This window comes from Bemisia tabaci, chromosome 1 (assembly GCF_918797505.1).
Source record: "Bemisia tabaci chromosome 1, PGI_BMITA_v3".
NCBI classification, from domain to species: Eukaryota; Metazoa; Arthropoda; class Insecta; order Hemiptera; family Aleyrodidae; genus Bemisia; species Bemisia tabaci.
Window position 1 is genome coordinate 59108041 of NC_092793.1, and position 27630 is coordinate 59135670.

General features: G+C 40.8%; 2 protein-coding genes across 3 annotated transcripts in view; both read right to left on the reverse strand.

Annotated features, from left to right (window-relative positions):
- The window catches only part of LOC109036551 (uncharacterized), a 76560-nt gene that overhangs the window by 2636 nt on the left and 46294 nt on the right, over window positions 1-27630 (reverse strand). For both annotated transcript variants that reach the window (XM_072306564.1, XM_072306563.1), the window contains exon 2: window positions 6308-6660. In XM_072306564.1, the coding sequence (XP_072162665.1) occupies window positions 6308-6587 (280 nt within the window). In that variant the 5' untranslated portion in view covers window positions 6588-6660. The remainder of the gene's footprint in view (window positions 1-6307; window positions 6661-27630) is intronic.
- LOC109036550 (uncharacterized) lies at window positions 646-4229 on the reverse strand. The gene has a single exon (XM_019050841.2). The coding sequence runs from the start codon at window positions 3014-3016 to the stop codon at window positions 2498-2500; it is 519 nt and encodes a 172-aa protein (XP_018906386.2). The 5' UTR covers window positions 3017-4229; the 3' UTR covers window positions 646-2497.

Sequence of the window (27630 nt, forward strand, 5' to 3'; positions counted from 1 at the left end):
CCGTATGAGCCTTTGAACGTTGTCCAATTTTCTATAATAAAACTCGATGTCATGGGAAAACCTATATGAATATTTTTCTTTCCATCTCTCACAGAATTTTACTCTCAAATTGTTTTAAGATATCTGAAAATTTCTTTGAGAAAAAAACTCATGGCATTCCTTAAAATTGAATACTTTATCCGGAGAGATTTGACGACATTCAAAAGTTCATCCGGCGTTTTTCCTTAGCGGCAGTGCGGGTCATCCTCTTCTCGAGTCTGTGGTCGGAACAATCCTCTAGAGAGTTTGAATAGGTCCGTAGCAAACTTCAGTTAAATAAAAACAAGAGTCGTTTCCCACGAAAAATGCGTGAAAAATCACGATGAGCGCGAAAACGAAGTCTACAACTTACCCTGGCAAAAATATGTATCAGATACATCAGCGCTTTTTTTTCTGTTTCATGACTCTGCATGAAAACTCGGAATGACTGCTGCCATGTGACGCGATTCCTCAAATAGAGATAAAGTACTTCCTCCTGTTCATCAAATTTCTAGAATCGGAAAATTAAATACGTGGGATTAATATCATCGGTACGATTGTTTTTTGGAGAGAAACCAAAGAGAAACGGCGCGGCGTCATGTTTTTTTTTTTTTTTTTTTGGTATAGGAGTGATCGGTAATCAACTTGGTGAGTGTTCGGTACGATTTATGATGAGAGTTCGTGGGCGTCTAACGACAGCGGCCATTTTAAGTTTTTGAGCGGAGTTGTAGGACTGGGGTGACTCGTCTGTATCAAGTTATTATCTTTGGAGGCGAGAAGCCATACTTTTTACGCAAATTGTAAGTCAAATAGTGAATGTTCTGACTTTAAAAATGCTCTCATTGTGCGTTCAGAGTCCTCTTTTTTTCTTTTCTTCTTTTTTCTTTTTTTTGTCCGAGAGAGATAACTCTTACTTTTGCTCTGGCTAAAGTTTGCAACAGATATTCGTTAGCAATGGCGATAGCGAATGCAGCAGGTGCTTCCTACCCGAAACCATTTCGTTATTCCGAACCATTATTCCGAAACCACTGCCAATTTGGCCCCTGAGGAGCCTCTAAAGGGCCCACGGTCTAATACTCTCCTTAAAAAGGTACTCTGAAGAGGTATTTGATACCCATGGGTACTTAGCCACTTGCTGCACTGAGAAGGGAGTAATTTCCTTTATAATTTTCATGAACGTGATTGTAACCTTTCTTATCCATCAGCTCCTTTTTATTTGCTTTTCACAGTTGCATGCTTGCTCAAAATATTATTTCTTTTTAAAAAACATGATTTTTTAAGTTCCTTCCATTGTACAAAGAGATTGCTTTGGGCGTCTCATATTGCGGACATTCGAAACTGGATTCATTGAAACTTCAGGAGATAGTTGCTTGGACATTACGACCTACATGCTGCATAACATTATGTAAAATAACCAACTTATTAATCAGTTATACTTTAAAAAAAAACTGATGAAGTTAGATTTTTATTAAAAATATACAAGAGTCAATTTATTTTACGGAGGGATACATCAAGATTTCACGTACATTAGCCCCTTCATGTGTGGAAACAAAATTTTCGAACAGGTGCGAAAACGAATTCAACCCTTAGGGTCGTATTCGTAGTCGTTCCTTAAATATTAAGGCCCCTTTAACCAATGCATTTCTCATAGCCTAAGGGTGTCTTAATGTTTAAGAAACAACTATGAATACGACACTCAGCATGCAACATTTGTACAATAATTGGTCCTACCAGAGGCAAGCCGCCTCTCCTGCAGGCTGATTGTTGAAATTGATAGACAAAGATATAGACAAAGAAGATATGAGAAGTATGCAGCGATCCTATTGGTTGATTTTGGCAGTTCTTATGGACTAAAGGAGAAAATGATGGACTAACTAAAGGGTCTTTCGTTGGTTGCCATCACTTAGTCCATTTCCTACCACCTTTGTCCATTGCAAACACCCGCACAGAAAAAATTTAGGAAGCATTTACCATACTCTGGTTAAAAAACGGCACAACCAGACAGTGTGATAATTTCCACCAAAATTACTGTCGCAATAAGGAAAAACCTTGTTACTTTCAAGCTAATTTTGATGAGAGTTACCATACTCTTTGGTTGTGCCGTTTATTAACCAGAATACGGTAAATTCTACCTAATTTTTTTTCCCCCGTGTCCACCAATAGGATCCCTCCATGTCCTTTTCGTCCATCGCTTTGTCTACCAATTTCAACAATCAGCCTGCTGATTTTCATATTTTAAATGACTATAAGAGGAGGGAAAACCGCGGGCATCTCGTGAGAATGACCACTGTGAAGAATGAAGACCAGAGGCGGATCCAGCAATTTGGCAACACCGGATTTCCTCCATTTAAACCTACGCTAAATAATCGGTTCTTGTCGGAGCATCTGACCCCTCCAAAAATCGATACATTTCCATAGGTTTAAATGAAGAGAAAGCGATGTTGCCGAGTTGCTGGATCCGCCAATGATGAAGAGGGGCTCAAGAGGCGTCATCGGCGATTTGCTTCTGGAAGAGACAGAAGACGTGGAGCCAGTTGTGGACCATGAAGGCGGTGGTGAGAACCTCGCTCTTGTTGACGAAGACCCCGTTGATGAAGAGCCGGGCCAGGTAGAACAAGCACTGGAACATGATGACGAGGAACTGGAGGAGGAGCCACGGGAGAAGGAGGACGGGGTAGGCGTTCAAGGCGCCCAGGATCATGAGCGTGTAGTGCTCCACCTCGATGACGGAGACCATGAGCTTGAGGTCCCGCTCGAGCCGAGGGTGGACGGCGTGGCTCTTCCGAACGCGACCCCACAGCTTCTCCGGGAGGTAAGGCCCGCCATGGAGGATCCGCACTATGTCCAGCGTCGCGATGAAGAGGCCGAGGAGGCCGTAGCAGCTCACGAACTTCGCCGAGCCGAAGAGAGACGGCGCGCACACGCCCGAGTAGGCTCCAGGAGCCGCCGCCTCCGGTGCCGGTGGGGAGTAGCGCTCGAAGAAGCTCAGGGAACTCATGCGTCACGCGGGATGCATAACTCCCGGGCGTCTCTACGAACGATCTCTTGAAATTAGTCTCGAACTACCAGCTAAAGTCCCGGCTAGTTTTTCTCTATTCAAGATAGTGTGGATCTAGCCTGAGTACGTTAAAATGCGTTGTGTTCACCTAGCAGGGGGCTCTGTCACCGACCCTTGTTCTTCGCGAGGGTTTCGAACCTGACGGTTAAGTCTGGACGAATACGCGCCGGTTTCTCGCGATTCCGTACGATTTGGTTCTGACGAAAATTCGTAAAAAAGTGCCGTGTGCACCGCACAGTTGGCTCCACGACCGCTACTTTACAATTACAGGCAAAGTCTATACAAACATTTCTGGTTTCGAGCGATTCTATTCTGGCTAGAGTAGGTAAATTGCATAAAACACGAAGACGTCTCTATTAGAGATCTTCTCTTCCCGCACGCATACGCTCTGAAAGAATTTCAGACTCTCGTGTAAAGTCTGGACGGGTGCGCACAATTTTTTTCTACATTTGAAAAATTCGGTTTAAGCCGGGGTTGATAAAAATTAATCCTAAATTGTCACAAGAAATGTCGGAAGTTACCTCGGCTATTACTTTCAAGTTACGATGTTTTTCACGAAAATCGATCCATGTGGAAACTCGGAATATCGAGAAAGATTTTTGCAGAGGCCGACACAGTTTAAAATGAAACCCTTCGCACTATCTGATTTTACACTCCTTATTCCATGTCGATCACGGAGAGAGTCACTGGCATAAACTTCACAAATTGACAGGATTCCCAGTTGGGAATATCCGAGATAACAGCACAAAAATTATCCACGAATGTTGGTCCCGACGATACTGCCAAAATCAAACGAGAAATAGCTCACAGCATACTTAAATGTATTTGTTTACTTTTGTTCAGCATAACCTAAGAATAATACTCCTGGAACATGACTTCACTTCGATTCGTTCACTGAAGATTCACGCAAATCCGAGTTGTAAAATTTTTCATAATTATCAGGCAAATTTTTTTTTTTTTAAAATATTGCCACGCAATTCTTGGTGCTACACGGTGGAGTCAACTTATTAATTCATGAGCGACATGAGATGTAACCTATCAGACAACACACAGGTTAGGGAAGTATGTATTTCGTAGACAATTTACAGCTGCAGAGAGCACGCCTATCACTCATCAAAGTGGCCATTTTTTACGTCTAACCTCAAATTTCTGACAGTGTTAGATATTTACCTCTAACTTTCGTATTCAATTTTCGTCTGTACTATATTCATTCTTTTAGGGAAAAATACATCATAAAAAAAGAATCAGATATTAAATTTTTCAAAGGAGGAAACCATCAAGTGTCAACCATCACTTGATAGGACAAGATAGGAGAGACGAATTCGGCCTCGTATTGCAATTTTTCTCCGAAATCTGATTGGCAGCATAAAGCGGATAATTGCGAGTTCACGCCTCGCGCCATCACGCCTTCAATTTTTTAGACGCAACACAGGCATTTAACAAGCACGAATAGTTGTATCTTAGCGCCGTCGTCGTCAAAGCGCCTCCTTTCCCGTTTTGTATTTCTATGTTGTGCTTGTTTCTGTTTGTCTTGTTTATTTTGTAGTAGTGCTTCAGGGGCTACGTGAGCATTACGGCCAAAGATAAAGGAAATGTAAGCGGGTCTCATTTTTTAACTATTCTCCCGAATCTGAGTGTCACCTCATTGCATTGGCGGATCCTGCAAATTGGCAACGTTGTTTTTCTCCCTTTAAACCTATGGAAATGTATCGATTCAAGGAGGGGCCAGGTGCTCCAACAAGAATCGATTATTTAACATAGCTTTAAATGGAGAGAATCCAGTGTTGCCAAATTGCTGGATCCGCCTCTGCCTCATTGGCAACGTAGAGCAGTGGACTTCGAGTTTTCGCCTCGCGGCATCGCGCCTTCACATTCATAAATACAACACGGACATCCATTCAGCACGAATAGTTGTATCTCTGCGTCGTCATCAACCCGCGTAATGGAGTCTCTTACTCTGAAATTTGAGAAAAGTTATGGAGAAATTTGCTCAATATATGATAAGATGTGTCCAAATAAGAACATTTTGAGGGGGGAAAAAAATGTTGAAAGGTCTCTCAAGCGCCCTGAAGAACCCTAGAAAACCCAAGCCGGATCAAATTAACTCGATTATCTCTACTATAATTTAAAATGACCGATGAGGAAGGGAGGGAGGGAGGTAGAAATAGCGCCAGTATTTTACCAAGAAGGTGAAAGTTTCAAAAAAGCGTTTCTTACCTTTAAAAACATAAAAAACTTCTAATACTTCAAAAACTATCAAAATCAGTTTTTAATTACAGATCAATTTGATTCGACTTGCGACTTAGTGTGCCATGGGTGTCTTGGACATCAAACGGTTAAAAGTCTGTTATTTCTCTACTTTTTCGCAGCATTTTTCCAGTCTCATGATGTATCAGCGATGAAACCGCAAAAATGCGTACCTTGGTAGTGGTGTATCAAAGTCTCCGCCCCCTTTTCCCTGTTTATGAAGAGACAGTAGCCATATCTTGGCTTAAAATCTGGCAAAATATGTTTCATATTGAGCATAAAAATCTCCAGGTTTTTCGGAGAAATTACGTTAAGTGGTTTGTCTTGTCGGATCTATTTTACGGATCTATCGGATCTAACGGATCTTACGGATCTAACGGATCTATTTTGCAGCTTGCATAAAAAACATACGGTACCCAATTTTTGGCAAAATTTAAAATTTTTAGGAAATAGGTTTTCAAAACAAGAAAAAACTGATTACAATATGCAAAATTTGCCACAAAGGAAAGATTCAATTTTTAAACACCCGAAAAATAAAATGTTACAAATTATTAACACTCTGTCATACAGAGGGTTAAATGGACCGCGTCAAACAGAAAGGAACCAAGCCACATCAGCTATTGCCAAATTTAATTGGGCAATTTAATTTTTTACGTGAACTCGGTTGTGCGGTTTTTTGTGCAAATTTCAGTGGATTTTCTTGACAGTGCGAAGCAAATTCCTGAAATTTTTTTAAAGAAATCCGCACTAACGTTCTCTCGTAAAAAATAAAATGTCCCTGGTATTTGGCTATAGCTGATGTGGAAGTTCCTTTCTGTTTAACGCGGTCCAATTATAGTATGACAGGAAGTCTACAACGCCGCAAACAGAGATGCACGTTTCGCATCAAATTTTTTTTTTTTTTTTTTTTTTTTTTTTTTTTTTTTTTTTCCTTCCCCTTTTTCCTTTATTTTTCTCCTTCAATGGGTATGATAGTTTTCTCACCTGAGACAGAGCAGACGGAGTTGCGAGCGGCCATGTAGTATGGAGTAAGGAAGTCCTGAGAGGATGTATTCGGGATGGACATGCAGTGGCGTTCCTTTCGATGCGGAGTCTCCCTCTGTCGGTCGCCGGGGGAACTCAAGCCAAACGAGTAGTCCCGCAGGTGGTCCATAGAGGTCGGGCTGATCTCCGTTTCGCACGATATTCGAAAAAGGGGCGCAGGGCCCCCTCCCGCCCACCCAACTCTCTCCCCCTCTCCGTCACGCTTTTGGCTGTCGTACATCACGATTCCGAATCTGTTCAAGGAACCATCATCGCGAAAACGGACTCTGCGTCATAAAACCATCTTTGGCGATCTGAAACAAAAAAACAAAATCAAGTTGTTTTAATTAAGCTTGATGACAAGGAGTTGAAGTGAGAGACTTTCAAAATTCAAAATACGCATGGGTAAATTCGCATAATGACGTAACTCAGTAAACATAGAAGTCCTGGAGTGCATACGGGAGACGTGGATGCGTTTGCGGAACTACCCTAGCTCCAAAGGAGGGCTTGGGGAATTGTCCTAGCTTTAAAGGGCGTCCAAGAAGCCTCCCCGGAAAATTTGTAAAAATGAGTCGTCTCAGGGAAAATTTTGAGCTGTTTTTGCTGAAAAGTTTATTCAATTACAATTTCCGATGTTTTGTCGCGCAAATCCTTTTCAAAAACCCCCAACATTGCTTATGGGAGGGACCAAGTAGAGTTTGGAGGGGGGGCAGCCCTCCCCCCTGGTTCCGTCTATGCAAAGGATCACCTAATAAGAAAATACAGAAATTGAACGCGTGTACAGGTAGTGGGACGAGATTAAAAATTATTGGTGATGTTAAAGTGGTGAATTCTTGTCCTGAACTCTAAAATCGATGGTTTGCGATTTCATGCGATGCCCGTAAAATAATGAACCATAACGCTTCGCCGTGAAAAAACGCGTTTATCTCTTACCTAAAAGTTCAAATGGGCCACGTCATCCTCTTTTATTCACAAAACATAAGTGTGCGAAGGTCATTTATATTTTGATCAATAACCCTACAGATGTATGAATTTGCAGAATAGCTTCAATAACCATGTCATAGTGTGACGAAAAATAATCACAGAAACCAATCAAATCGCAATAGAATTCCCATGCTAATTGGTGACGTCATCGCAGTTTATCTGTGTCAGACTGGCCAAGAGAACGATAATGTAAAATTAATGCGTGCTAAAAAAAAAAATAACTTCCTAGCAAGATAGATAGCATTCATCTAATTTCCGTTTTTTAAAATTTGTTTATTGTTAGTTCATAAAGTGCCTAACTTTTCTCGGAAAAAATATTTGATCGGGAGAAACGAGGCAATGTTGAAGTGCTCATGCGGCGTCAAAATATAACATGGGTCGTTTGAGTTCTATTATTCGATGCCGCTCGCTATTATTGTAACGGAAGTTCGAATAATCGCGACAAACAATGCAGCCGGCGTTAAACGTACATTAGCGCCTGCAAGACTGAAGGAATACCTCACGCATTGCGCCAAACAGTGCGGTCGGGGAACAGCCCATATCAGCGCCTACAAGACTGCATGAATACTTCTCGCATTGCGCCAAACGCAGTGCAGGCGGTTGGTTGGCCTTAAACGCATATTTTAGCGCTTAGCACCTACAAGAATGTAATAGGAATGCTGTTGGACTGCGAGTCATCATTTTTGACTTTCTGCTCAAGTTTTTATCATAATTAAAGGGAAAATATGTAGCCTCATTGTAACAATTCAGAAACTCAGATAATAATTAATTTTGTCTTGGTTACATTAACAGAAGTTATAACGAACGAGAACATCGCGTCGAAGTTTTTGATACTTTTATTCAAGATCACTAAGGTAAATTCGCGGAAACTTTTTAGAAAAACCATGTGTAGCTTTTTAAAAACATATATTAAAAATAAAACATGAAAGTGGTGCATAACGTTGAAATCAAAAATAAATATACGCTTTCTTTCGGGTGCACCCGTCGGGTTTTGAATCCATTCATCTCTTAAAAAACTTGAACATGGTTGCTCTACGATTTTTTACGTGTAGTTTAATACCCATCCTGTAAAACTTTTTGAATGTATGCGCTCCACTAAACTCAAAATTTAACCTTTCCCCTCAACCCTTTTGTATTTTACCGATTGATTTCCATGTAAACACACAGAGGTGTAAATGGCCTTAAATGCTAAAGCACCGCCTTAAAATAAACTTATGTTACTACCTACTACTACCTTCCTTCCTTACTTCCTCAGGTTTTACCCGAAATGTTGAAGAGGAACCCTCCGACGCGAAGCCAGCGGGGTGACAACATTTTGCGTCCCTCCATTTAAACCTGTGTTGAACAATCGATTTATGTGGAAGCGCCTGACTCCTTCGAAAATCGATTCATTCTCTTAGTTTTAAATGAAGATATTACAGTATTGCCGACTTGATGAGAAAAGTTTTGGGCGTTTCTATTATTTTTTTTTCTCAAATTGTAATAAAAGAGATGAGCAATAAAGATTGATATGATGAACCGCATGTTTTTACGGAGGTTCTTCAGGTTGTCATTGGAAATGATATCAAATTAAATTGTCTAAAAAGACACCGGACTATGACAAAAGCTCAATATTCCTAAAAAAAATCATTGGAAACTGCGGCAATTGCCGATGGAATCGAGTGAACTGAACGACTGATTTATGGACGACCTTTGGGAAATTAATGGTGAGAAAATAAGAGGGTGTAGACTGTAGACAAGATAATGAGTCGGAGCCGCGCAGCAGTTACCTTTTTTTTTTTTAAATCACCGAGAGGAAACTTTGCTCTAGGCAGCTCTTTTGTTGTTTCCAGTAAGAATTTGTGTATTCAAAGTTTACGTGGGGATTAATTTTTCTCTTCCAAAATTCAACTTAAAGGAAGTTTCATAACGCAGACAAATGTCTATTTCATATTTGACATCTATACTGATACAAGGATTTTCCTTAATTTTATACATCTGTATTCTAGCTAAGTGAATATCATTTGCCCTCGTAATTCGACGCCATCATATCTACAGTAGATAAGTAAAAAAGGTTGCTCAATTAGCTTTATTATTTGATACTCACCATGGCCTTACAGTCAAAAATAAAGAAGATTAAGAGGAAGAAGACGACAACGAAGAAGAAGAGGAGGAAGATGATGATGATGATAACTTATTTATGAACCAATATTATGTACCAGCAACTGTAGCTTAAATTATGAGAGCCAGAAGATGCATAGATCAGGGAGCTTTTTGGAGTACGAATATAAACTTTAGAGTTGTGAAAACAGTGATAATATGTATATGTTGCCATAATAATTGTGTGGTGAATATTGTCACTATTGCGGAAAAACGAGGGCTAATTCCATTCTTCTCTTCAATTTTGGAAAACGTAATGAAGAGCGGCTAAGACTAGTACTGCCTTGTGGAGACAGAACGCTGTATGAGCTTTTGCACGTCGCCAAATATCCCCCAATGAAATGCGAATTTTCAAGGCATAGCTTATGAGTAAATTTTTTCCAAGTTCCCAGTGAATTGTATTTACCCTTCCAGTAGGAATGTCTGAAAATTTCAAGTAATAATATTCGTGACGTTTCCCAAAAATAAACGTTTGCTGAGAGGAATTTTGCAACATACGCTTGTTCATACGGCGTTTTTCCGTGTTACGGAGGAGTGGGTGTGATCCGACGAAAGAATTCTGGCCTCTTTTGTGTGCGCTCGAATAAACTTTGTTGGCGGGAAAGCGAAGAACTATGCGACAATGTCGAGTAGGATAGGGGGAAGGGAGGTATTGTCCAATATGTGAGCTCATTGTTGCACATAACAGAGAGGGACTCAAAAAGCTGCGCTACGATGCCGGATTCAAGCATCACTGTTTTGGCGATTCATATTAAACAAAGTCTGGCCGGGAGATAATGAGGCTTTGTAATTAAGTGCTGAGTAAAGAAAAAAAGTTTTCCTTACTTAGCACTTGACTGCTGCGAAACTATCGTTCCTGATCAATTAAGTGCCACTTTACGTGAAACATCTTTATAAAGTGGACTACATTTTACAATTTGGGACTATAAATTCTAGCCCGGTTTAGAAACAACGTATGTGTCATTAATTTCCCTATGCACACAAGTGTTTTTACGGATGAGGCGGAATTTATAGTTCCAAATTGCAAAATGCAGTCCAAATGTTGCTCACTTCAAAGTCGTCTGACTTTGACGAGGCGTGTCTAATGACACCTTACTTATGAACTTCATTTTGCAATTGGGAACTACAATATGTCAGATGAGGATACTTTTGAAATTTAAAGAAAGAGGAATAAGATAAAGGGGAGAGGAAGAAGTATAATTGGGACAAAGAGAAGAAGAAAAATAGAAGGTAGAATAAAGAAAGTTGAAATACAGGAAGACTAAGAAAAAAATAGGGATGGAGAAGGGGAAATAAAGGAATGAAAGAGGAGAAAAACAAATAATGAGTAAAAAGATGTACAAGAAGGAAATGAAGAAAACAAAGAGGATAAATAGGAGGTACCTTGATAAAGGATAATAGTAAAGAGGAGAAGAAGTAAGTAAAGAAAAAGAGGAAGAAGAGTAGGAGGAAGAACACGGATAGGAATAAGGTGGAGGAGGATACCATCTTCTTCGTATTTTTTATCACATTTTTTGCCGGCTGCTTTGTCCTTTCTTACCACCTACCTACTTCTCTTCGTCTTCATTTTTCAATTAAGACAAACTTGAGTCCAGCAAAGTGGATTGTTTGCACTACCTTACTATCCCGCGAGCATAGATTCGAACGGGAACGCCAACGCCAAAAACTGACACGAGGGAGCAACACTGTCGTGCTGAGGAAAAACGCCGTACAAACCTTCAGGCGTTGCCAAATTTCCGTAGGTAAATCACGAATTTTCGGGGAAATTTTCGCTTCTAATCTTTCAGATAATTTTGTTCGCAAATTCACCTAAACTTCTTGAAAATTTCTCGGAAAAATATTCATAACTTGCCTCAAAAATAAACATTTTATCGAAGGAAATTTGGCAACTCTAGGATTTTCATACGGCGTTTTTCCGTAGATCGGCAGGACAGATACCAGCCAATATAGCTTTCATGACATCATGCAATATAGCTTGGAGCAGAGGGATCTTAAATACATTTTTGTTGTTTAGAGACCTCACGAGACAACTGCTCGGCAGTCTCATTGCTCTCCATGTAATATGCAACTATTAAAGTTTTCATCTCCCGTCTAACGATATCACTCAGTGGCGAGGCGTGAATGATCGATCATCGATACTTCCCCATTCCAAGCACCTCTGCTCACCGCATGCAGTTTCCGCGCGTACCAACTTTAAAGACTTGTCTTTCGGTACTCAGTGTACATCATTCTGAGTAGAAAAAAATTAAATAATATGGCAATTTTTCAAAAACGTAAATTGAGAAATTGCGAGAGCAGATTTTGCATCGTTAGCCCCCTTTCTAACTGATGATTAAAGTGAGACAATACACTGACATTACGAGAGGTCAGCATGAAATACTTCCGTCGGTGCCTTCGTTACTCTCTTGGTTCGGATCCCACGAAAGTTGAAAAAGTCCCTTCGAAAAGTCCTTTGTACCACTGAAACTTTTGAATGTGGGGACAAAAGTAAAATATAAAGCTCTGTCTCTTGGTTAAAAAAAAAACAGTGCTCGAAACGCTGAGAGCGGATTTCGCTATGCGGCGTTGTTGACTCTTCAATCATCCGGATTCGTTGACCGGTTAAGCTAGACTTTTGAGAATGGATGAAAAAGGAATATGAGTGGGAGTTCTGCGGAGGAGAGCATAAGGTTCGGGTGATTTAATTCGTGCGAGTCTTAAAGGTAAGAACTTGCGCAAGATCGATGGGGGGAGGGGAGAGGCGGGGGTCTCAGCGGCTGTAATCCGCGGGTCATCATTTCAACGAGCAGGTTTAGCATCAAATGGGATCGGATTCCCCGTGGAAGCTGCCAGATGGCGGAAAATCGACGGATTTACAGTGGAAGTTGACACAGAGAAGAAGACAGTTCAGAGCGATCTGGAGAGCGAGACTTCACAAACTTGCGGTGATGCGAGGTTGAACATGGGAATAAAGCTCTATGACCGAATCAAGGGACCCTAAAAGTTACGAAGCCAACCCTCATACTTGAGGTGAAAAGTCAGATCCCTCAGATCTCATCGCCGCATTACGGCTTTGATTTGCTCTCGTTGACGGGGTGCACTTGATGAAAGTTCCCGTTTCTGAAACCTGTATTACAGGCTGCGTGTATTCGGGCTGAGAGGCTGTAAATTTAGGAGCTTCTGCTCTGACCACATGGTTAGCCGTCTTTGTGGGATCATGGGCTGGACTAGAGGGGCCTGCCCCCTGCCACCCCCGGAAGCTGTTAAAAATTATTCTCATCGGAAGCCATAGATTATTATTTTATTATTTTCTTTTTAAAGAAAAAATGAGACCCGCTCAAGTTCGGGCTCTTCCTCTCTCGTCACACCCTGTGAGACAATCTCAGAACAACTCATCATTAAGAAACAGTGGCGAGACGTGAATGATCGATTATCGATATTTCCTCATTTAGAACTGTAGAAAAGAATCGATTATTAAAGTGTCCGTCGCGAACACCCTGTTTATCGATCCTTTTCCGTATGTTTAAATGACAGATCAATCGATATATCGCAAAACACGCCACTCCTCTGTTAAGAAACTTACATACAACTTGAACAGGCTCTTGGTCCTTTCTGTAAAATTCCAATCATACTTTGTGCTATAATACATGTACGTATCTTAATAAATTCGAGCGAAGTGGCATTGTCGCAATATTGTGGTCTTGGCAGCAGTGAAAAAGTCCACTTCCGCTCTGAAGTCCTCCTTGTTTCCTTCCGTCAGTAAACCCGCTCCAAGCTCCTTCCCAGCACTACTTTTCCACACCCTCCTTACCCCGTTCCTATCCGCGCTTTAACCTGAGCAAAAGGTATTTCATCATAGAATGAGGTGTGCAATTTTTACCGCCTCTCGGAACTCCTCCGTGCCGACTCCATCACCTGCTACTCCCGACTCTTGGATCGTTGAATGGTTATCAAATAACGTCGATCGATAAATATCATTGCTAAGATAGGCATTTATCGGTCAAGGTTGTTCCATAAAGATTCAAAGATGGATCCGCAGATTGTCCGTTTTTGAGGTCTGAAACAGTGGCGTGGCGTGTTTTGCGATATATCGATTGATCTGCCATTTAAAACTATGGATAAGGATCGATAAACAGAATTTTCGAGACGGATGCTTTAATATCGATTCTCCACCAGCTTCAAATGAGGAAATATCGATAATCGATCATTCACGCCTTGCCATTGGTCTGGGACTATTCTTAAATGTGACCGTTCGCGGGAACACGGTCGATCTCTGGGCCATCAAATCTCAAAATGTATTAGTTTTTCTTACCGGAGCAGAGAAAAGTGTCTGATGGTTATGTTTTGACGACAGAAAAAAAATCCAAAATTACCGAATTAAACCAGAGTCATGGCATTTTGAAGGGTTTTTCTTTCAAAAAGCGTAGTTTTAGAGAAAAATGTATAATACTATAATATTATATTTGACCAAAAGAAGGTTGTGCTCGTTATTACCTTCATTGAGATACCCCATAAACACCACTATGCGTGTGATTAATTTGTCTGAATTGATTCGGCTCTTTTAGCAGTCTTGGGAGGGACAGGGGGAAAATCAGGGGTGAGATCTACGGGGTCTGCATCCTCTTATGAATTAATGGGAAATATTTAAAAAAGAACGTTATTTTCGATTGTCGGGATTTCTCTACCCTTGGATCCCTTCTCTCATAAAAAATTCTTGATCGTAAACCCTTTCCCTTGATGTAAATTTCTGAGTAGATCGAACCAATTGCAAAGTTCAAACATGATTTGATTTCAAAAATTTAGAAGCATACGATCTCCGTCGATACAGATGGTAGATGTGTAAAATTCGTTCCATTATTTTTCTCGTAGAATTTTCTCTGGATAACTTTCCTTGAAATTCACGATATGAAGAGGTATATAAGCAACAAAATTAGCAGTATTAGTTAAAAATTCAATGTCCTACCTCCTTCGATGTCTCGATCCACAGTGAGGAATCAAAATACTAAATTCTCTAAGAAAATTATAACTCTTAAACATTTACTTACTGGGTCAGGAAAAAACAGTCGGAGCTATTGCACTTGATTGGAATTAGAATTTTTGAGACAGAACTTTCCTTCATGAAAGATAAAAAAGAAATCCTATACACCAACCAAGCCACTTGTAATGCGAAAAGCCTAGTTTTTATCTTCTTGGCTCGATCCAGTCGTTTCTCGTACACTAATGTGCCACTTTCCATACAGCCTTGCAACGTCTGGAAGAGCGATAAAATTGGAATTCGATTTCGAATTAACACCCACTTCTGAGACATTACCGTGCCCTTAGACCCTATCAAACTTTCCTCATTCTGTGTCCAATAAACGGTTTGATTGCTGCTTGAAGGACCCCGAAAAGCCTCTGTCACATGTTCTCATTCGCTCCTTGTTTCGGCATGGTTGTAATTGACCAAGTTCAGCGGGGCCTATCCGTGCCTTCCTCCTGATGATAACAATTCAACATCCAACCAACCGTTAAGATTCAGAATGAGAGACATAAAAAAACTCGAGGGTTTCTTCACTTGAGCCTTCTTTGAGTCCCTTAAGCCTATACCTAGGCCCCCATTTTCAAGCCTCCCCTGTTCATTAACAACCCCCTCCCTTATTTTTCATTTGAGTCGAATCGTTTCACTTCAAATGATCATTGGAATAAATTCATCAGGATACCAACGACATGAAAATAAATTTTCCACATTGGGAGGATATTAAAATGAATCATTGGGAAAGTCTGAATTAGGAACACATTTCACATGTTTTCTCCTCCTTAAAATTCTTGAATTAGAACCCAGGTATTTACTATCACGTAATGAATAAGTGAATTCCTCCCTTTAGGCGATTAAAAGTTAATTTTTTGTCATGGTTCGTTCTTAAGATGTACTGGTCCGAATTCCATAATTCTTGCAGGTGACGGCAGGTATTATCCGTTCTTTGCAAATTTTCATAATAAAGCCTGGTATTCGCATACTACTTAACGAAATTTTGAATTATTCCGTTCAAGCGGGTGTAATTTTATCTTTTGGTTTATTTGTTTTTTTTATAATTTGTTTTAAGAATCTTCCGAACTAGTTTCCATACTTTTTTTAGCGGGGGGGGGGGGGTCGCTCTGTTTACGCCATTTTCCTTTAGCTTTTAGAAATACAGTCTACATCTCTGTTATGAAATAGTTGCTTGAAGCGCCGTCATAGGCTGCGCACATGACGAGGCGGGCGGCCGACTAGTGCGAAACGCGCATTGACGCCTACAAACCTAAGGGGATACTTCAAGCATTGCGCAATGCGTGGAGTATCCCTCTAGGTTTGTAGGCGCCGTGCCGCCGCAACGTGCCACGGCGCCTCAAGCAACTATTTCACAAGAGAGGTGTTGCACGGTATCATACGAAATTGAAGGCGCTCCAACAGATTAAGAGTGACAGGCATCCTTCTACAGAGTGGCCTTTTGAAAGGGTGAAGCGTTCCTAGCCGAGTCCACTGTTTTCAGATTTCCGAAGTGTGGCCCAGGTTTTCTTTTTCGCTCCCCTTGCGGGTGGAAGAAGTATTTTTATTTTACCGCTCAGTAGTTAGCAAAGGGCGCGACCGCCTCCCGAGTGTCGCTCTATAGAGCGGCCAGGGGGCTCCCCCAATATTGAATGCATTATAATACTAATATATTATTTGGAATTATATGGATTTCTGAGATGGATTTCTGTCGAAGATCAGCTGGAATCTCGAGGAGAGATCACGTAAGGAACGAAAGAGTCCGTGAAATCATGAACTCCGGGCAGAACATCGTGCATGATATTATGACCAAATAGCTTGTCTGGTATGGTCATGTTCAATGAATGGCAGATGATAGGTTGCCTAAGAAGGTACTAGATTGGGTTCCTCCTGGGAGCAGACGTAGGGGACGTCCAGCAAAATCGTGGATAGGTGACATTCAAGATGAAATCACAAGATACCATTTACCAGATGACCTGTGGATCGATAGGCAAGGATGGCGATTAGGTGTCGCAGAGCGTCCGGGCGCGCTGTAAAGCGACTCGAATGTATGTATATTATTTGGAATGCGAACCAATAAAAATTTGTCGTGGTTTATTTGTTAGCACTCTAAATGAAGTGAAGTTATATTGGATTTTAGCTTTTTTGCCGAGTGAAACAATAAGCGTTAAATTTGCTCAGCGATCCAATCACGAAGAGTGGGGAGCAAAATTGGCGATCGTCGGGCCGCGAATGTGTCTTGGACACCAAGTGCAGTGCCCGATGAGCTCTTAACCGTTGAAAATTACTGTCGTTACGTATTGATTTATCGGCGTCTTTCAATACCAGTTTGTTTTTGACAGCGTTATGACAAAGTGACGGATGTTGAGCTCAAACTGACGTAAAGCGTTCGATATTCGTTGAATCGCAACCTGCCTTCTTCTACATCGGGACTCCTCGAGTTGTTTCAACGGTGAAGCTATAGAAACGCAGATCTTGAGGACGGTGTTTAAAAAATCTGCTCTTATTTTATATTTTTTATATTTCCAAAAGAAACATCAAGGCTCGAAATTTGCATTTAAAAAAACATACACATACGCACAAAACATTCTTCGAAGTTCAAACCGATACGAAAAATTGCAAAAGATTTCAGTATTAAGACCGAAGACAGTAAATTGTAAGTAGTAGTGAAAAAATAAAATATGATTGGATGTCTGCAACGTTACAAACTACATGTTTGCAATTTTAACGCGATGACTCTGAAACGTTTAAAGAGATAAGTTATAAAAACATTTATAAGTTTTTCTTTTCTTTTCAAACGTTTTAAATTCATATTTTAACAATTTCGAAACGTTGAGAGCCACCAAAAGACATACCGACGGGGTAAATTTGCAATCACATATCTCGTTTGCGGTGTCTGGTAATCTCCGTATGTAAATCCTCTATGTTATTTTTGAAAGGAGAACAAATTGACATCATTCCTTGAAGTTTTTGCAGCATTTTCTTCGCACGGAGAAGAAAAATCACGGCAGTTTTGAAGAATTAGCCGTTTAAAAAATGAAGTATGACACGAAGTCTGCGACGTCGCAAACCGAGCTATGTGATTGCCGACTTACACCGTCGATTTGCCATAATGACCAAAGCAGTGTCGAAAATACCAAATCACGAGCCTCTGATACGGTAAATTTTTAGGTTCTATTTTCACACGTTCTTCATTTTTTCATGAAAATACTGCTCGAATTTTTAGTTTCGATCTTTAGCGGGATACCGCCAAGGAACGAAGAAAAACAAACGATATGTGAGTAAAAACTACAGTTAGGCCTTACTTGGACAGAGAAACGTAACAGGAGATTTGTAATGTCGCAAATCAAGGTGCGTGCTTTGGTAATATCACCTTCACCATAAAATATTTCTCAGTTTTTCATACTTTCGCAGTTGATGGAAGTACGAAAAGAGGCTAAGATCTTCACGGCGCCTTGATACAACTATTCGTGCTCCATGAATGCGCGTGTTGCATGCAAAAAATTGAAGGCGCCCTGGTTTTTCTTCCTCGCGTTGAAATGCGTAGGATACGCATGTTGCACTACGCACCGTGCTGATGTTTGATCGTCACCGAGATTATGTTATGCTGGAAAAAATCTGCGGTTAGTGTTGAATTTAGGAATGTACGTGTTGGGTCCCTAGATCACCTAAAATTTAGGTGACATCGTCAATAATTTAGCTACCGTTACCAAAAATTTTGATGATGTCGCCAAACTGTAATGACATCGCTGACATATCATACCCAGTGGCTTCACCTCAAGCATTTCAATAGTCACCTCACCTGAAACTAGGTTAGGAGATCAGGTTTACGAGTGGTAACGCTCGAGAGAATCCATTGCCTCATCATATTGCTCGCATCACTGCCGCTAACCATTAAGCGTGGCTGAAGATGATGACCGTCGTGAATGCAAAAAAGAGAAAGCTTGAACGGTGCACTGTAGCTCACAAGTAGGACTGAATTTTTCTAAAATGAACGTGATGTTAAAAGCCTCCCCTCCGCGAAGACCGAGGGATGGATCCTTTAGAGAGCGTGCCACAATCTGACGACCGCTCTTATGGAGCACACTTCCAACAATCTTGAAGGACTTAAAATCAAACTGCAAAGGCTCACGACAAAGGAAAAATCTAATGGAAAAGATGAAAGTTGCTCTAAAGGAGAGCGGACGCGAACAAACTCAATTTAGTAACCACTTAAAAATGCGACTGGCGAGTTCCCTCCAACCACTGTGCCCCTTTCCCTGATATGCAAATTGAGTATAGAACGTGTGATTCGTTCGGTGCGCGGTGCGCTGCGGTTTATGACAAGCAGGAAGGGCTCAAAGCTAAAGAGGAAGGGGTAAAATATTGGCGAAGAAAGTTTTGAACCGATCTTTCCTTAATGTTACGTCAGGAACTGAAAAGGAATCAATCATTGCTGAGAGCTCTCTGACTCCCTGAATTTTTCGCTTTTTTCTACTTTTACTAGACAACAGAACGTAACTGCACACCAACATTGAAGAATTTTCCCTCTTAAGGTGTACTTTTACGAAGAAAATGCTCGAAGTTTCTAACTGAAAACTCCACTGATTTTACCCTTGATTATATGCAAAAATTAGCAAATTTTCAAACAGGAACTGCACAGTCATAGTGTTGTAAGAATCGATTTGTATATGAGTCAGTCATGCAACCTTGGAAAAAATTAACCTTTTTTCGTCTGGGAGATGACAATGTATTGCCTTTGAAAATGGTCTAAAAAACTTTTTTTTAAATTTAAGCGTAAGTACAGCGTACACTCGTGTGTACAGTGATATCTCAGAATCTATCTGTTCGATTTCATTCAAAATTTGCAGAGAAGAACATATCTATGGTCTCTTCTTTTCTGGCCACACTCGTGTTCGCGGAAAATTCAAATATACGGAAATAAAAAGACTGAATGGAAGACATAACTTGGTTTTTTTCTCTTTTTTTTTCGGAAAACGTCCTGATTCATCCAGGTTTCACGTCGATTTTCTCTCTAAAAACTGATCACAGGTTTTGACCTCTAATACGTTCCAGTGCATACTATGGGGAGAAAGCGTATGCGGAGAGAAATTACATCGATACGGACCGTATAAACGAGGAGAGCGTTTCCATATTTCCCAAAGTGGTTTTTTATGACGCCCCGCATTATGGCACCGCCGCACGTAAGTCGAAAGTAATTATATTTCTCCGACTCAGAAGTGAAGCGCCGGGGACCGACATCTTCGTGAAAAACCCTCAATTTCCGCTGATTAATGCAAGCGACGAATTCTAATCCCATTTTTGAGCTCACACACCACGGAGCGAGGGATGCGGGACGAGAGCGCGAGGGGAGGGGAGGGGGTATTTTTTCCGGGCCGGCAAATTAAGTGTATTCTCAGTTGGCGGGTCCGTGTACGTTACAGCGTCATTCCTCCGATGAAAAAGCGTAACCGCTCTTCGAGTTGAACACTGCTCTCTATATAACTACATGCTTTCGAGGGCAAACGTGGAAATGAAGATACGCCCTTTCGCCAGAGTAGCGGAATTTATGGAAATGATGGAGCTTGCGGCGTTGCGCGACGCGACGGAGCCGGCAAATGAATGATGATGGTGGCCGAAAAAAAAAACAAAAGGCTTCGAGGGCTGGAATGCTCAACCAGTGCCCAAAAGTCTCGCTGCAACACACATCCCTCCCCGCCCCCACGGGGTGGCTTTTTGTATTTAGTGTCGTCGCTTTTGATACTCGCAATTACCTCGCCTCTGAACTCGACAAAAATTGCGGTGAAATAAGTTTCCTCGTAGGGAGCGTTTTTTCGACTGGTGAGTCGCCGACGCTGAGGGAGGAGGATGATAAGTTGACAGGGGTTGAAGTCCGCGATTGCATCCTGACTTATTCATGCAACAGTCTCCTCAACGATGCTCCAAGCTCTCGAGAGCTCGGCGCAGAGTATGAATTTGTATGCTGCCGCGCTCGGGAAGAACATCCTATGAGAGCTCGGATGTCGCCAAGTTTCATTCGATAAAGAGCGCAAATTGTCTGTAACGCCTGTTATTTTTTTGCCCCGGAAATTACCAGAGAACGAAACGCGCAATGTATAATTTAATGCATCTGAGAAAAAATGTCAAAGAAAAATGCTAATAACTTTTCTCGAAAGGAAACATTTCACAAGCGGGCATTTGGAAGCATTCAAACGACGCATGTTCATAAGACGTCTTCTTTAAGAAAGGAGGATGTAACTTCAGCACGCGTGCTGAGTGTGGGCGATTTTTATGTTATTTTTTTCTTGGATAGGTACAAAAAAAGAAGATTTTAAATAATTCATGAGGTTAAATATTCAATTCGATACTGTTATTATGTACACAAAATCGTTTGAACATTCTTCCACATTTTTTAACACGATGAGGGAATACAGCGAAAAGATGGAGGAACAGTAGTATTTTCTTGAATTTCTCAAGTAATATTTTTGGAAAGAAAAGTGCATTAGGAAAATTTTGATAATGTTACCTATCACTCGTGTTATTTTTCTCAAAAGGGAATAATTATCTTCATGCGCCCAGACACTTATTATCCGCAAGTGTAGATATCGACGGTGAAAGTGCAAGAAAGAGTAGCTCAGTTCCCCCAAATACCAGATATTGCTTTGGTCTCTCTTCAAAACAAACTAAAAACTAAAATCTTAAAATGGCGCAATCAAAATACGCATTCCGTAGTTTCGCCGCCCGACACCTCAGCGGACCATTGCGAGTTCACGCCTCGCGCCATCGCGCCTTCAATTTTGCAGAAGCAACACGGACGTCCGTCATGCGCGAACAGTTGTATCTCTGCGCCGTCATCACCGCGCGTTCTCTCCTTTGCTCTGATTCCATGCTGTCGACATGCTTTTGCAGATGGTGTGACGTTTCTCAATTTGCGTGATCATTTCATTCCCGTTTATGCTTGGCAACACTGTTCGTACTCTCCTCCTCTCTTCTCACTTTTTCCCTGGCCATGACAGATTCAGGCATAGCTTTTCTTTCTGTCTGGGATCCATTGTCAACGAACTTGAAGATAAACATTAATTGTACTATCGCTTTGTAACCCCTTAAATAGTTTTGTGCACTCTTTTATATAATTGAAAGACAAAAACTGATGAGATTTCAAATAGACGCTCCACGCAAAAAATATCTATCCACCTAAGAAAAAGCGTGAAGCCCGTCTCAGATTAAATCGTTGGATTTAAATGCACATACAAACGATTTATCCAATAGAGAGTACATTATTAAAACTGAAAAACACAAACTAATAGAAAGTAGGGTTTACCTCAATAGGTTTTCGGACTTTAATTATTTGCTTAAGCACGTTCAGCATGAAATTCTGATTTAGGCCAAATTGGATTTGTGGAGGATGGAAGTCAACTTATTTGAAATAGTTGATGTGCTTAAGGCTCAGTTATCTTCTTTTAGAAGATCAAAAAAAGTGTCAAAATTCTTTCTTCTTGTAGATGTAATTGAAGATAATCCCAAAGATCTACATTTCAAAACATATTTCATTGATTTTATCGACCTAGACCCTTAACCAGATTTAAAAATTTCAGCGCTTCCGTCAAGCGGAGGTAATTTTCATTCTAGGCATTACTGAGTGCCGTGTGGAGAGATAATTGGCATTTTGAATTTTTAATAGCTGCGTTATTTTTGAATACACATATGTCCACAAACAAACACAAAAATTGCTATGTCAAATAGCTTGAAACTCTGAACAGCCTCTTCGCTTAATTAACGCGGATAATCCAAAAATGCTCTTTGTAATTAACAAAATAATGAAACATAAAATAGTATGATTTTCTACCTTCATTGTTTTAGTAGATAAAAATATTAAAATAATAACTGTGGTCGAGATATATTCAATAGTATTTGAATCATTTATAATGAGTTTTATATATGGAATAAATTATTAATATTGAAATAATGGGTTTACTTGGTATCTCTATTATCATAGACATGATCAAATAATTCTCTCTGTAATTAACATAATTATTAAATGAAAAGGAGCGAAAATCGGACACTAGAAATATTTCCTAAAAAGAATGAAGCTGACCAGCCTGATATTGCTCAACAGTAGGTTTAATGACACGGTCGACAAGTGGTTCTTGGATCGGAACTTGTGTAACGCACACTCTTGAGCGTTCGCCACGGAAATGTGACATCAACCATATATATGATTATCGATTCGCAATGCTCAAAATGAACATCACTAGTCAACTATCGCAAACAGATGTCATCTTTCCGAGTATTTGCTAGGCTGCAATGTTGCATATGTTGGCAGTACCTCCGATTCGGGGCGAGTAACTTTCAGCGAGTAAAGCGCGTGCAGTATCGAACTACATACCTCGGCATGCAACGGCCGATGGAGCGAGTCAAGAGGTCAGACTATAGAGTATCTATATAGATAGAGTTCGTGCATGTTGAAATATTGGAGTTCTTTGGGCCCAAAAAGGCAGCCAGTCTTCAAACACAAAAACTGTTACTGCCAATCTTCAGATTCCAATAACACACCAAGATGGCTAATGATGTTCTTAAACGAGCGTTCCTCCACACAAATTATTGAATTTATGCAAAAACTAAGTCAAATACGTGCTTTACAAACGACGGATCTTAGCAATTGGAATAAATTAATCACTCTGGATAATTTGAGTTCCTTGGTTGGCTGCCCCTCTGGACCCTAAAAGCTCCATAACCTAACCTTAAAGTTACCAACACGTCCGTACTACCAATCCCTATATTGTTACTTCAGGTCAGACATGATGTACAAGGGTGGAAATGAGGGAGGGGGGGATGCCTAACTAAGAATTTCAAAAATCGTCTAATTTTCCAGTTTACTTGCGACAAATTCATATTTCCAACTCAACTTGGAGATCTGCCGCTATCCTGAATACAAGTGCACCTGAAGAGTGGAGACGCGCAGAATCACGGTGCGTCCGACGCTCAAGAGGCGATGCCCATGTCGATGACCTGCGGGTCGATCTTTGAATCTTCGTAGAATGATCTCGATCGATAGATAGCATAGCCGAGATAGGGACTTATCGATTCAGAGTCGTTCGATAACGATTCAAGGATTGACCCACTGGTGCCTCATCAGGATGGATGGTCGAACAGATTGATTACTCGTCTTCCTGGGCTGCAACGTCCTGCCGCGCTGGGCTAAAACCGCGCACGTGCGCCGGGATTCGATTGGAGGTAGGTGGTTCTTGCTTGGCGAGGCAGTGTCCTCCGCGCATCCCGAACGAATGAGGCTCGCTAACCCGTGGAGAACGTTTTAAAATTCCGATCAGAGCCCGCGCCGTTGCCATCCGCTCAAAGGGACGTCCCGCGCCCGCCCCCGCCGTTAGCTTGGATCCCTTTGAAGCTCGGTTCTGCCGGTGTTCCGTTTTACTAACAAACCTTGGCAAATATTTGCCCCGGGTTTTCGTTTTAGCGATTTTTTCCCCGGCGTTTATTCGTTGCCACCTGTTTCGGGTGATCGAGTTGCCGATTGGTGCCACGTGGGGAATTTAAACTCAGGGACTCATCTACCACGTGCGATACACTGGGAAAAGAAAAAAACATCGAATCTGGAGTCCAGACTCTTGGAAACATTGACAAGAAAAAATACTCTTGATTCAATCGTATTTTTGCTTAAATCAAAAACCAAGCCTCTTAATTTGAGCGGATTTCCCCTTGGATCCTCCCCCGAAAATTCTTGTTTAGCAAAGAATAAAATGAAGCTTTACATACTATCCACTGGAAAAAACAAACGCATTGGATCTAGAGTCCAGACTCTTGAAAACATTGACAAGAAAAATACTCTTGATTCAATCGTACTTTTGCTTAAATCAAAAACCAAGCCTCTTAATTTGAGCGGATTTCCCCTTGATTTAAGCAAAAATCTGATTGAATCAAGAGTATTTTTCTTGTCGATGTTTTTAAGAGTCTGGACTCTAGATACAATGAGGTTTTTTTTTCCAGTGTGGTATGTAAAGCTTCATTTTATTCTTTGCTAAACAAGAATTTTCGAGGTCATTGTTCATGTGTTTTTAAAATTCTACTGTGCGTTCGATTGTATTTAATGCAGTGTGACTTTGAAAATGGACTTCTTTATGCTAAAAGGAACTATGTGCACAGGGTTTGCGTGTAACATAGTTCCTTTTAGCATAAATACGTCCAAATGTACCACATCGACGGTGAAATTAATAAACCACGTATCTCGTTTGCGGTGTTTAAAAATCTTCGCTCCCATTTTATTTTTGAAGGAAAACAAATCACAATCATTCCTTAGAGTTTACACAGAGTTTTCTTCGCTTAGAAAGGAAAAATCGTGGAAGTTTTCAAGAATTGGTGTTGAGTAGTTTTTCATTCAGGAGGTCTGGAACGTCGCAAACCGAGATACATGGTTTTGTAGTTTCACCGTCGATATTCTGCCTTAAAATTTAATTTGCGACAGAATAAAATTTAGAATGGTTTAGAGTGAAAGAACAAAAAACACTGAGAATCGTGGTCCGAACTGTGTGCAACAAGGTAATCCTTCGGCGTGACTTCAGTTCCAGACCTCAGATCCCAAAGCATCTGCCCGGTCTGAGCCCTCCCTCCTCTTTGTCTTGCACTGGTACCCAGTACAACTCAAAATTTTAGACTTTAATTAACATTTTTTGAATTTGTGGCCTTGCTTTCCCCGCAAAATTGTGTGAGCCAAGTGTTATTTTACCACCTTGTATAGGAAAAAGTTTATTCAGAAATACAGTTCTACTTTTTGTAAATAAGTGGCTGACGAATTCCCACCCTTGTTCCATAATCATTTCTCTGTTTTGCCTACAAGCTTCCTACCCTATATCTCTATATCTATTTAAGATAACGTATGTCTGCCATTACACCATCAGAAAGGTAAATGGACCTTCTGTCCCCCTTCCCCCGCCCCCACACAAAATGCTCCTCTTAGCTACGCTCATGATTGTCGAATCGTAGTCTAAGGTGTAAGATATTATATGGGGAATCAAACGACCGCAAATTCAGAAAAGGAACAAGTAAAACTATTTTGTTATAACTCGAAAGTTGATTGGTGAATAATTACCAGTACCCTTTTCACGGGCGTATTGATCAAATATTCGCACGCAAATTCAGTTCGGCACTCATTCATTGTCGGCGAAACATTCTGCTCTTCGAAAATTCCAGAATGAATCCGTTAAAGGTTCTGCGAAACTGCATATACCTCGTTTGATGATGAAATAATCCTATAAGCCGTGTATCTCCGGAATTATTATTCGACAGTATGTGAGCGCTGTTGTCAGACTTCTTCAGTACCTCATGACCGTCGTTTCCCAGACGAAAGAACGTATAGCTCTGTAAGTGTTCAATTTTAACAAGAATACGACTGAGCAATGTTTGTCCCAATTGTTTCTGATTATCAGAGGAAAAATCTGTGTTTGCGGATGAATGTACGCCACAATCTCCTTGTAAAAATACAATTTACGAGTGAAAATGTGGCAACGCAGGTATGTAGTTACGTTCTTTCGTCCGGAAACGAGGAAGAATCCTCCAAACGATCGCAGGTATTCGCCCTTATCATGCAATTCGTGGTAATCACGCAGCGAATCCCGAAAAAGGTGACAGCTTCCGCCGTTGGCCCGTTGCTCTCGGAGACGCACTGAGAAATTTCCGGAAACATTTTTCTCTTCACAAGAACGTTTTCTTATTCTAGACCTCGTATGACATGCCTGACATGACATGATTTTTTGCGGCTCTCTAACTTGCATTATAAACCATCAAACTATTTATCTTGCTGTCGTGCGTGGGTAGCAAATCTTTCCTGACTGTTGCTTCCATTCTTCTGACAACCTTCTTGTTCTTGCAAAAGTTCTTCCTTTCCTCGGGGAGGCCCTATATGGTTTCCATCGTGACTGAGAAATGCTTAGGAAGCTTTTGATATATACATCATAAAAATGACAATTTTCAGGTGCCTTGATTAAATTTGAGCAGAGTCCAACGTTGGAAATGTTGCTTTCCTGCTAGTGTTTTACATTCTTTGTCGGTGAAGTTTTTGAATACTTCCTCCTATATTCACAAGCAACTTCAACTAACAACTAAATTGGCGAGTTTGACGACAAAACCCGGGGAGACCACCGGGGCTACGAACGCGAATAAATCATTAGTCCGGTGTGTCAGGTTACATTGCGACGGGATGTCCCCGATGACGTCACGATGAATTTTCCCGGACCCCCCCCCCCTCTTTCCCCTATCCTCGGCGATGGTTTCGCATTTCTCGCACTTGTCACGCCACGTTTTTCCCGCGATAACTTGATTCCTCTCCACAACGCATCGGTTTATTAGCCAGTGCAAAGAAGCCTCACAAAAGGTATGGCGTTACGAATGCATTAATTTGCCTCGGCATCCTCTCTCCCGTATGGAGCTCACATGAAAAATTAAATAAACTCATTAAGCTAAAATAAGTCTGTTGTACACACGAGGTGTAGGTGAAGGGGAAAAAATTCCCCAAAATTACGACGAGGAGTTTAGAAAATTAAAAATTATGCAATAAATGGTAAGCAACTGCCAGAATGCTCGTGAGTATCACAATTTTTAAACTGGCGACTTCAACTTTACTATAAAAATCCACTCCTCAATGCACAGTATGCTTAATCCGCAGCACGCGTTTTCTAATTTCCCGCATCAGTGGTCATTTTTCCTTCGTCGTTAGAAACCAGGGGAGGCTGATTGTTAAAATTGGTAAACAAAGATATAGACAAAAAAAAACAAAAATGATATGGAATGATTCTATTGGTGGAAGCGGTTGGTTGCAGTGGACAAAGGAGGTAGATAATAGACTAACTAGCGGCGACTCACGAGAGACCCTTTAGTTATAGTCCATCATTGTCTCCCTTAGGCTTTAAGAACTACCCAAAGTAACTGATTGGATGGCTCCCTACTCCTTAATTGTCGACGGTGGAACTGTTGAACTCTGGTACCTAATTGCATGAGGAAACAAAATCGAAGAAAGACGGATTATTACAAATCATTTAACACACAAACGCAGTTCGTAAGAATTTTTTCTCCGGAGACGGTAATATTAATTTCCGCGGATAATAATTGATAATGACACCGGTCTGATTCGTAAGGACATGATAAAGAACATGAGAAACCCCTTCATTAATTATGAAATTGTTCGCCTGAA